The sequence below is a fragment of the Magnusiomyces paraingens genome, assembly GCF_902498895.1.
Source record: "Magnusiomyces paraingens strain CBS 517.90 genome assembly, contig: contig4, whole genome shotgun sequence".
NCBI classification, from domain to species: Eukaryota; Fungi; Ascomycota; class Dipodascomycetes; order Dipodascales; family Dipodascaceae; genus Magnusiomyces; species Magnusiomyces paraingens.
The window spans coordinates 1,246,873-1,258,630 of record NW_022474070.1 but is presented as its reverse complement, the minus strand read 5'-3'; the positions used below and the strand labels follow the sequence as shown (position 1 = coordinate 1,258,630).

The 11,758-nt window shown below is 45.1% G+C and overlaps 4 protein-coding genes across 4 annotated transcripts; 3 read left to right on the top strand and 1 right to left on the bottom strand.

Moving 5' to 3' along the window:
* Positions 1–128: 128 nt before the first annotated feature.
* Positions 129–1,149, top strand: SAPINGB_P005178 (uncharacterized protein; the record flags this gene model as incomplete). The annotated part of the gene is made up of 3 exons (XM_031999893.1): positions 129–692; positions 744–826; positions 882–1,149. 3 exons carry the CDS (start codon positions 129–131, stop codon positions 1,147–1,149), a joined length of 915 nt encoding a protein of 304 aa, XP_031855784.1.
* A 222-nt stretch (positions 1,150–1,371) lies between these two features.
* Positions 1,372–6,755, top strand: SAPINGB_P005177 (uncharacterized protein; the record flags this gene model as incomplete). Its single annotated transcript, XM_031999892.1, has 2 exons — positions 1,372–2,042; positions 2,108–6,755. 2 exons carry the CDS (start codon positions 1,372–1,374, stop codon positions 6,753–6,755), a joined length of 5,319 nt encoding a protein of 1,772 aa, XP_031855783.1.
* Positions 6,756–6,900: 145 nt separating this feature from the next.
* SAPINGB_P005176 (uncharacterized protein) lies at positions 6,901–9,039 on the bottom strand (the record flags this gene model as incomplete). The annotated part of the gene is made up of 1 exon (XM_031999891.1): positions 6,901–9,039. The coding sequence occupies one exon, from the start codon at positions 9,037–9,039 to the stop codon at positions 6,901–6,903; it is 2,139 nt and encodes a 712-aa protein (XP_031855782.1).
* A 942-nt stretch (positions 9,040–9,981) lies between these two features.
* Positions 9,982–11,757, top strand: SAPINGB_P005175 (uncharacterized protein; the record flags this gene model as incomplete). Its single annotated transcript, XM_031999890.1, has 1 exon — positions 9,982–11,757. The coding sequence occupies one exon, from the start codon at positions 9,982–9,984 to the stop codon at positions 11,755–11,757; it is 1,776 nt and encodes a 591-aa protein (XP_031855781.1).
* Position 11,758: the final 1 nt, after the last annotated feature.

The following is an 11,758-nucleotide window of genomic DNA, read 5'->3' as shown; positions in this document are numbered from 1 at the left end:
TTTTATTTTTTTTTATTTTATTTTATTTTATTTTATTTTATTTTATTTTTTTTTTAAACAAACACAACAACCCCTAACCAAACAAACAAAAACAAATCTTCCCCCTCCCCCCTCCCCTCAAACTCAAAATGTCCGACGAAGAACCCGACGGGACCTTCGGCGGGCTTCCGCCTCATAGTGACGGTGCTCATAGTACTTCCTCCTCATCGGTAGGCACTTCCCGCCGACTAAGAACTTCCCAAACCCCCATGTCCCACGATACCATGTCGCGCATGGGCCACAGCGACCGCTCTTCATCCATGATGCCCACATCACCCATTCGGGGCCCTGATTTTAATGCCATGATCGATAACCTTGATGACCGGAACTCTCACAGTGGTGCAGCAGCTAAAGACCGCTTTATGGGGTTCGGAGATACCTCCGGGTACCTGTTTGAGGGCGCGGCCGATGACCTGGCGGCCCTTAAGCAGGCCTGGATCTCGGAACGTATGGCACCGGAATTGTTACATTTTGAGCGTGCCTTAGTTGACCGGGTTTTGGAGCGTATCCGCAAACAAATAGAATACATTGAAATGAATAGCATGGATTTAACACGCGGTACCGACACTAAACTTAAACTACTGCTAGTAGAAACCGATCTAGAACGAATCAAATTTATAATGAGAGGATACCTACGTGCTCGACTTGCAAAAGTAAGTTGTAATTTGGTCTTGTGATTTATGTTGACTAACTAATAGGTTTAGATTGATAAATACACCATCCATCTAATGAGCGATGATCTCCAACGCAGCAAGCTCTCCGAAGAAGAAATTGAATACATGATGGCGTATGTTATTTCTACTACTTCTTATTAACTACTCACTCTAACTTTAACTTTTTAGTCATAATCAAATCCTGACTCGTCTCTACCGAATCCAGTTTCTAGGACGAATCCCTGAACAACTGCGCGCGTTAGACGACTCCAATGACGTGCCAATGGTCGAAACTCCAGACCTCAATCGAACGGTCTTTATAAGGGTAGTGGAAGATATTCTGGAACCCGTGGTTATAGGCACCCAACGCCTGTTACTTGATAACGGCGGCATCTACGCCTTGCGATATTCTGCCGTGGCCTTTCTTGTTGACCAAAAGGCCGTCGTTCTTATTTAAAGAAGAGAAGAAGGAAAAAAAAAAAAAAACTGTACATTAGCTCCCATAACAAATAATATTACTAATACTTTTAAATTACCCGGCCTTTTTCACGCTAAACCTCCATTATTATTATTAATTTTTTTTTTTTTTCCTCCCCCTTTTAAACAAGATTATTATTATCATTATTATTATTATTATCCCCACCAGATTTACAACTTACAACAACCCATCTTCCCAACAATGGCCAATGGACCCTACGACCATTCTACCCTTTACGATGATATCCATAGAATCTTTACATCTCCAGCCTCTCGCCCAGCTAGTAATCCTTCCACAGAAAACATTGCCTTTTCATACGGATCTGCAGCTCCAAACCTAACCCACCACATGGACCCTGACCATCCACCTGCTCGCATCTCGCGAGATCACAGCGTTCTCGGCTTGCCCCAAGAGCTTCAGTCCCCATATCACCCACGCACTAGCACAGATCTTAGCACTACTTCCAGTAGCGTGCCTCCAGTCTCAGTTCCTGCACCACGGGACACGTATGCGAACCGGGCAGCCAAAGCGACTGGAGGCGCGCTGGCGCGCTTCGGTAAAGTCATAATTGGCGCAAATAGCAGTAGCAGTAATAATAATAATAACAATAACGATTATGAAAATGAAAGAGCTCCTTATAGTGAAAGCGCAGTTTCTTCTGGCCGCAATTCGGATCCTCCAAGTAGAGATAATAGCATCAGTGGAAGTTTCACAGGTTACGCAAGTTTTGGCCACCAAAACCCTCAAATCCAACGGTCTCTCAGTACAGCGCCAGGAAGCAGTAGACCTCTTTTATCGCGCGCAAATTCGGCATCAATAGTTAACCAATTCTCTACCTCCTCGTCTCCTCGTCAATTAAGATACATGGAAACGTAAGTTTTTTCTTCTTCTTCTTGTTTTTTTTTTTTTGTTTTTTTTTTCATACTCAATTTTCAAGTAAAAAAAAGGATTTCCGATACTATGCTCGAAACGAGATTCTGGCTATGGGCCCCTCAGCAACAGAACATGCAGTCGCAATTGCCGGTAAGGACTTTTTCCAGATCCTCCGTATCGATAACGACTCGGCCACTGCTGCTCAAGATATCCGCAGTATCCAGGACAGCAGAAACAGAGACTTTGACAAGCTACACAATGTCACAGACCTTTCCTGGGGTCGTCAAGAGTATCGTCACACCATAGCTCTGTCCACCTCAGGAGGCCAAATTCTTGTCTACAATATTGATAAGCAATCCCCCAAACCAGTTTCAAGAATTAACGACTCCAACCGTACAATTAACTCCATCTGCTTCCATCCGTACTATGGCTACAATCTTGTGTCTGCCGGAGGTGATGGAAGTGTTAAAATATGGGATCTAAGACAATCTAAAAGGAAACCTGCCATTTCATTTCTTAAAAGTGGAGACGTGGTCCGCGAAGTTCAATGCTCTCCCTTTGATAACAACAAATATGCCGCAATCTACGACTCGGGTGCAGTCATGCGTTGGGACTCACGATACCCACGGTTGGTGGACCGCAGAATAAACGCCCACTCAGGATCCGGCCTCTCATTTGACTGGCATCCAGAGTACGACTACATCGTCACTGGAGGAATTGACCGGCAAATCCAAATCTGGTACATGAACTCGGAAAATAGAAACCCTGACCTTGTTATCCAGCACCCAGCTCCTGTTGCAAAGGTCCGTTGGCAACACGATATCTTAAACTCAACAGCTTCATCAAAATATGGCGTTCTCAACACTGACATTGCGTGCTGCAACATGAGTCTTTATGATAATGGCATTTATATTTGGAACCCTCGCAGACCGCATATCCCACACTATATATTGGAACCTCATACTAAAGCTGTCACCGATGTGTTTTGGCGCTCGCAATCTACTCTTTGGAGTATTTCCCGAGACAAAACCTTTTCCCAGACTGTTTTGGATCCAAGCCATATGACCATCAAACGTCTCAATTCACAGGCTTTTTCATGGTCCCAAGGTGATACTTTTTCCTTTGTTGCCCAAGACCGTTACGAAGAGCTTTACGACAAAGACCCAGGACACGAACTGCCAGCCGGTGCCGGCGGGACAAACGTTTCGGCAGCTGCATTGACTGCCGCTGCAACTGCTGCTGCTGTTGCTGCCGCCTCCGAAGATGACCGCCGTCGTGGGAGCTCTTCAAACCTGTCAGTCTCTGCAACTGGCTCACGTAAACCTCTTCCTCCAGTCCCTGCTCCTCCATCAACAAAACAATACCAGGCTGTTTATTCAATGAGTTTCCCCGGAGGGTCGTCGGAATCTTTCCAATTCTGTGCAGAAAACTATCTCTACTATGACAGTACTCCTAGTCTAAACGCACTGCGCAAATCAACCACAGATCCTGCCATTGATATAAATACCACTACAGGAATGCGTGCTGTGCAAATTTGCGAATACAATGCAAAAGCTGCCGCACTGGCCGGTAAATTCAGAACAAGTCAAACATGGTACATGCTCCAGGAAGTCATTGGACAAGAACGGGTTGACTTTTTGAAGCAATATAATAAAAATCTAATCAACACTGGCAACCATAGCGGATCACTTCTCCAGCCATATGCCTCTCGCATCCTTGAAAGCCTAAAATCGGTTGAGGTTTCCCCCCTCGCGCTTCCAGCCGATGATTCCAGCTTGAAAATTACCCGCGAACTTTCCCTCGATAAATTCCGCAAGGGATCCACAGTGAGTTCCCTAAGCGGGCTTAGAAACTCAGATAATCAACAAACCCTAAGTATAGCGGCTACAATGGCTCTTGTCGGTGGCCCAATCTCAGCTCTTGCAGATACAAGCAACCTTGCTCCCATTTTAAGCTCCGAAGATTCTTCTTTCCAAGACCATACATACACCAAGGATGATATTATATCTTCGGGAGAAAGTTCATCAAGTCCTACCTCAGCACAAAGACGAACCTCCGTGCCGTTTACCACTGCATCATCTCCTGCATATATTCATAAAAAGGCTTCCTCAAATGCCAGCTCCGAATTCCCATTATATTTTGACCAATTGAGCCAAGATCGCGATTGGAATCGCAAAAACCCAAAAATGTATCCTCGCAATCACACATCATCCCCACGTATGCCATACATGTCTAATAGTGAAAGTATGGGTGATTTGACAGCAATGTATAGCTCACGACACGACCCCAAGTTTAGACGGTTCCGACGAAGAGACACACATGACGGCATTCTGACTCCACAAGAGCCCGCAAAAAGACCCCTGACAACGTACAACAATGGCGCTCAAAGCGATAGCGAAAGCGAAAGTGTTAATGATAGCAGCAGTGCGTCGCGCGGTGATGATGACGACGAAGTCAAGTCGGCTCCTGCAGGCCGCGCGTCGAATATCGAGCAGTATGACATTGAAAGAGCTATGCTGGCATACGCAAGCTACGAATCAGAAGCTTCAGACCGGCCACGCAATGGAAGTGAGGGAAGTACAATTCAAAGGTCTGCTAATAAATCCACAAACAGCGCCAGGGAAAGCAGCGACAAACCCGACCTGTCGTCCGATGAAGATGAAATTTCTTCTGGGTACGAGTCTCGCAACGAAGAAAGCGGATATCCTAAGGATACCTTTGATTCATCTGAAAATGATGCTCTGTCGAGTTCCGACGTTGGCTCTTACGAATCTGAAGATGAATCAAGTAGCATAGAAGCAGAGCCGATCCGACGCATCACTTCAAATGCCACTAACAAAACTACCAACAGTCTTCTCTCGCGGCCGTCTATGAAACAACGACGTTTAAGTCAAGGGTCTTCACATTACTCTGTCCATAGCAAGCACAGTCTTTACTCACACCGCAGATTGCACGGGTTCAATATGGCGCACTACCTAAATCACAAGACAAGGATGCACCCGATCCTAAACACCCATCACATTCGTCCGTACCTGCACCACCATATTCATCATGCAAAATCCAAAAACCAAAAGCCTGGGACTCCGCTGGAGGGCATGGCACATGCGGTTACTGTGCCCGACCTGACCAAGCTCTACCGTATTTACCAGCGCAAGCTGCAGCACCCTTGGAAAGCCGAAAATATGGTAGCGCAAGCCGCATGGTACGCCATTTCCCAGGGCGACATCCAATTGGCAGCAACGCTCGGCATGCTTTTTCTACGTGATTACCCAGGGGCTTTTCACCATAAAAATAGCGAGGGGTTTGAATTTGAGTTTGGCGACCTCGAAGAACACAACGACTTGGCGCCCCCTGATGTCCGTCTTAGTCCGCGGTCCGGCGTGCCGAGCTCGGACCCTTATTATGACCATGTGGGCGATGCATTTGACGACGAAAAGGAAAAAGGTCTGTGTGAAGAGGGCGAGCAGGTAGTGGAGGAGTGGGTACACACATACCTGCAAGACCTGCGGAAACACGAGCAGCACGTTGTTGCTGCAGAAATCATCAAGCTGTCGCCGTTTGATACTGTGCGGCAGCGCGGACAGATTGAAACGGCAATGGATAGTGTGTGTCACCGGTGTGCGGCGCCGCTCTCGGAAAACGGGGCAGCGGCTCAGGCCGAAATGCTCGACATGGAGCTACGCGGTGTCGCACTCGAGCAGCGGCTACCAACACTGGTCGATGAGGTGCGCCAGTACACAGACGAAGAAGAAGATGAGGATGATGATGAGGACTCAGATAAACGGTTGATGGGAGAAATTGTAGCAAGATACACACGATCAGAACGCGAGTACCAGCAGGTGCACGGACATGGAGATCGCCACCACAGCCATCAGCAAGAGAAGGGCCTAAAGGGAGCTGTTTTTTCGCCGGCACCAGGTTCATCATCTGCAGTTGAAGGTGTTCCGCCACGCGTAGAGTTCTGGTACTGCAGCAGTTGTCAAGAGCTTCTGGATGGGTGCGCGTACTGCCGGTTACCTGTCAAAAGTCTTGGTGTCAGTTTCTTTGAGTGCGGCCATAAGGTGCATGCGCAGTGTTTGCAGGACTGGGCTCGTGAGTGTGGCGATATCCCGGACCCCACGGAAATCAAGGAACCCCCACCAGAGAATGTAAGTGTCATTGCGGCCCCGAGAGGCGGAGCCCTGGGTGCACCTTTCGGGGCTACTCCTAACCAGGGCCTTGCGCGAAGCCACACGTCTGTTTATGGTCCCAATGGTGCGCCATTATTAGGTGCACCGTCTGCGCAAACGCCCATGTCGTCAGCCGTTGCTGCGTCCTCTGCCGGATCTTCTTCTGCTGCTTCTGCGGCGGCGGCGGCGGCAGCAGCAGCATCAGCAGCGGCAGCGACAGCAGCGGCAAATAATGGCAACGGGCAATATAATTTCCAGCGCAGTTATAGTGCCACGTATATGCCCTCGAGCTGGTTCCCGAGTTCGTCCTCGAGACAACCGGCACCACCAGCTCCATCGCAACAGCTTTCCGCGTCGCCTGTGGTTGCACCTGCCGCACCTATGCCTGGAATCCAGTCTGCACAAAGCTCGCCGAAGATGATGCATCAGCGGCTCTTTGGTGGTAGTATTGGGGCTGCATCTACACCGTCGCCTGCCATGAAAACGACGTTCCGTCCTGCGCTAGAGTGTCCGACTGGGTGTGGAGCGGTTTTGGTTATTTAAATGTGTAGAATAAAAAAATGTACAGAATAAAAAAAAAAAAAGAAAAGATTAGCTTTATTAAAAATTAGAAATGAATGAATCAATAAAAAGAAACTAGTAATACAAGTAAACAGGAAACAAAACAAAACAAAACTAAAAAAAAAAATTAATTCAAAATAAAGCCAAGTTTTGATTTGGAGCTTTGGGGTTTATCTTCTTCTGCCGAAGTCGCAAGTCCAGCCAAAAGAATAGAAGCTGCCACATGTGCCAGTTTCTCCGTCTTAACTTCAGGAATCTTTTTTTTGATACCTCTAGTGGAAGTTCCCTTAGGCTGAGAACGTTTAGTATTGAGCCGTACGGGAGACGGGGCTGGTGATGGTGAGAGTCTGTTCCCTGGTCTTGGTTTGGGCAGAATGGGCTTATAAGTTTGGCGACGGGTCTGTTGGACCACAGGCACAATAGGTGGTGAGGGGGGACAAGATTCAGGAACAAGCAGTTCCTCAAAAAACTCTTGTTTGATAAAAGTGTTTTCACATTCAGCTTCCTCAAGAGTTTTGTCACCTTCAGTCTCTTCAAGAGTGTCAGTGGAAAAATCCATCTCGTCCACAATGTTTTCAATAGGATCTTCTTTAACACGATCCATGTCCTCCATGGTCTCGTCGCCAGTTTCTTCTTCTTCTTCCTTAGCCTCACTGTAAACAGCATTGGGCAAGTCCAAATAAGTTTTGTTGGAAAAAATCTTAGACTTTGTATCAAAGGGCATGCTAATATCAGAGCGATACTTTTGGTCCTGAAGAAACATGGCAGCAGATGTGTAAAAGTCCAACTGTTCAGAAACAAGAACAGGAATGACATATATTTTCATGTCAGCTTTGTAGCGTGGGTGAGCCATGCGCTTGAGAAACTGGACTGTAAAGTCAGTGACAGGAGTGATTGTGAACTTAACAACGGGACACGTGCCGCTCTTGGAGTCGCTGCGTTGAGTGCTGCTTTGGCGGATCGGCGTCACTAGTGAAAACCCAGTAGCTTCTGGGCGGAAATGCTGCACCATTGCCAAAGAGTCGGAAAAGATGCTGTATTTAGGAGCACGGCTCATGGTACTTGAGCGACTAGTGCTAGTGAGCTTTGTGGGACATGGTCTAATTGTGCCATTGGGAAGCTTTTGGACCAAAGTGCCTTGCTTCCCCTCATAGGACGACAAGAGCTTGACTTTGTGGGATTCCTGGGGGTTACCCTTGGAATAGAGGATATAATAAAGGTCGTCAATATCTGTAGGGAAAACAAGGTCGAGGTCCATGTCGATAGAGAATGGGCGGCCTTGGAGGCCCTTGCGAGATTGTTGGAGTTGTTCTGCTTTAGATCCACGTCGAGAGCCAGCAGGAGTGGATCTAGGACTATTTGGAGGAGAAGGGAGTCCAGCCGTGTCCTGTGAAAACTTCAAAGTATTCAAGGTGGTGTCGTCACGTCCCTGGTTTCTCTTTTTGGAGATGCGTACTTGGCCGCCATAAGTTTTTGTGATGAGGCGCGACATTTCTTTGTAAGGAATTGGGGCTGAGACAGAATATGCATTTGAGGAATGAAGGTAACGGGAAGCTAATGTGGGCCAGCCAGTAGTAGTATTAGGAGAGGAGGATTTTTCAGAGGCATCAGAGAGAAGCTCAAGGTTGCTTTTCTGGCGCTGATGCTTGGTCTTGGTAGTTTTATTTGTAGTTGTAGCCAAAGAATTGGCTCTAGGACGAGGTGGTGAGAATAAAGGAGCAGACTTTGAACCAGCAAAGCTACCGCGGTGAGGATTTGGGGTTGGAGTTGGGGTTGGGGTTGGAGTAGGTGTAGATGCACGATTGGGCAATTCATCATCAGAAAAGCAATCATCTGAGTGATTTTCATAATCTTCATCTTCGGAAGAAGACAATTCGTTTGGAATTGAGAGGCGTTGAGATGGAGACAAGTAGCCGTATTCGGAGAGAGAGTTGATTCTGGAATGGTGAGGAGTAGGAGGATATCCTGAATTATAGTAGTAGCAGTAGTAGTTATCAGTAGTAGTTGGATGGGCTTGGGGGTACTTGAAAGGAATGTGAACAGAAGATGAAGATGAAGAGGATTTTGCAGATAGTTTAAAGGAATGGTTCAGAGGAGATCTAGGAGTATTTTCGTAGGTAATTGCATTGGAGGATTTCAAAGGCAAAGAGAAAAGAGGATCCAGAGGTCCCGGAGAGGACGTCTGTGGTCTTGGGGATGATCTGACATTTGAAGTTTGCAATCTTGGAGCAAACGAATAGAATCTGAGTGAGTCTACAGGGATCATAAGGTATGTTTATAAACTAATAGTGTAATGATAAATGAATGACAATTTAAAAAAAAAAATAAATAAATAAATAAATAAATAAGAAGATGGTTTTATTTTTGTAAAGAAATAAAATAAAATAAAATGAAATGAAATCAATTAAAATAAAATAAAAAAAAATAAAAAAAAAGAAGAACTTCCATGGGAAATCCAAGCTCCTTTTATAGGAGTCTTGAAGAAATGTGGAGAGATTTCTTGAAATGAGGTCCTTGCCAAAAATCAAATTTGTCAATTGTGGTTTTTATTTTATTTTTTATTTTTATTTATTTTTTGTGCAACAGACCCTGGTCGTTTTCTCACGCCGCACTACTACCTTGTTGAAACCAGTTTGGAGGGGAGGGGAGGAGAAGGGGGGCGGCTAGTCAAAAAACTCATCATTCACTCAATTAAATCAATTAATCAATTAATCAATTAATAAATAAATAAATAAATAAATAAATTAATATATTTTGGTTATTATTATTATAATTATAATAATAATTATTATGACCACTACAATAAGCCGCATGCTGATAAGGTGTGTGCGATTATGTCATTTAGTGATAAGACACGTGATTAGAATAATGCACGGCTTTGCTTATTATGTAATTGCTTATGTGTTGTTTTAATTTTTTTTTTTTTTTTTTTCTCTCCACACAAACACTAACCCTCGCACACGTTGCATTTGGCTTGACTGCTGCTGCTGCTGCATCTTCACACAAAACTTTTTGCCCTTTTAAAAAAAAAAAAAAAAAAAATTATCTTCGAAAAACAAAAACAACTTTTTTTTAATTTTTTTTTAATTTTTTTTTAATTTTTTTTTTAATTTTTTTTTTAATTTTGTCTACCAAGCCAAGATTTAATTAACTGACTCTTTGTTTTTTTTTTTTTTTAAAAAAATATTTATATATATATATTCCAATAATGTCTGCCTTTGACCTTCTCAAAAGCTTCTTTGTATACTCTGATCTCGAGAAACGCTTGCTAGAAGATTATGGCGATCCTCCATTGATTGTTAAACATTCACAGATCCGCAAGATCTCAGTCCCTCTCGAACAAACATCTTCTACATCATCTACAACTACAACAACTACAACTACAACTACAAATAACTCTCCAGTAAAACCATCCACCCAACTAACACTCAACCTCCGAGTCGTTCATATCCGCCATTATCGTGGCCATAAATTACCACCATTACCACTCGTTCTCTGCCTTCATGGCCTCGGAGGCCAACTCAACCAGTTCCATGACCTCATCGACCACCTTACACACTTTGCCGAAGTAGTAGCTTTCGACTTACCAGGACACGGCCGCTCTCAGGCCCCCACAGAATGGGCCGCTTACACACCTGAATTTCTCACACGCACAGCACTCGCAGTACTTCAAGCTACTGCTGACGAGCCTGGCCGAGAAGTGGTAATTCTCGCTCATTCTATGGGGTGCATGCTTGCCACTGCTGTGGCACGCGCACTCGGAATTAGATGTCTGGGAATCATAGCCATTTGTCCACCAGTCGATATAGAACCTGGATTGGCAGCTCTTCAACCTAAGCTGGGGTATATGCCCACATGGATGTTCACAGTGTTCCGTAATATTGATAAGCTGGGTGGACTGACATCGCCATCAGTAGAGCGCATGATCTCGCCACACACCAAGGGTACCAAGGAATCGCAGACAGTACGCGAAAAACAGCTACGGTGGAATCTTCAAGTCAATGCAGTTGCATGGATGAAAACAGCATACTACCTACGGGCATCAACTAAAGAAGACTGGGCTAAAGTCGAGTGTCCTGTTCTATTGATTGGTGCAGAAGATGATGCAGTCACACCTCCAGGAAATGTAAAAACCATTGCTTCATGGCTTGGTCCAAAGGCCCGTAGCACAATGTTACACCCAGCAGTGGCCCCCAAGGAAGCGATTGAGGCACTTCCAATGAATGCCGGTAAAGCAGCTCAAGAAACAGACGAGCCCATTTCATCAAGCTCTTCAGACGCATCTTCATCTTCTCCAGTTGTGACTCCTAAGGACGATAATGAAGAAGAACCTATTGAACCTACAATTCTACACGATGCCGGACACATGTGTCTTGTGGAGAAACCTGAAGTTGTTAGTGGATTGATTTCGGATTTTATAGCCAAATATGTGGACGTGAAACTTTCGCTCGGATGGCAGCTGGCGTTTCTTGCGTCTAAGAAAGACAAGTGGAGTTTAAAAAATGAAAACAAGTGGCGGCAAGTGGAAGCAGTGAGCGACTTGATTGAAGGAACACATTTCCGAGCCATGAAGACTCTACGGCAGGATGATGCAGAACATTCACCTTCTCGTGTGGAAGCTTTGTACCCTGACATTACTGACATTATTGACATTTCACGCGAAACGCCACCTTATGACCCATCAACATTCACACATATTGTATACCATAAATTCCCCACGGTCTCGAAACTTCCACCATCGCGCGATGAAGTATCAAGATACATTGCACTGGTTGATAATATTTTGCAGCGTAACCCTGATGCAGTTATTGGCACACATTGTCATTACGGGTTTAATAGAACAGGATTTTTCCTGTGTTGCTATATGATTGAACGGCTAGGGTTTACAATTAAAAAGGCGCTACTGGCGTTCCGCAATGCACGTAACCCTGGAATTAAGCATTCACATTTTATTGATGAGTTGTATGTGCGATATGAACTGTGAT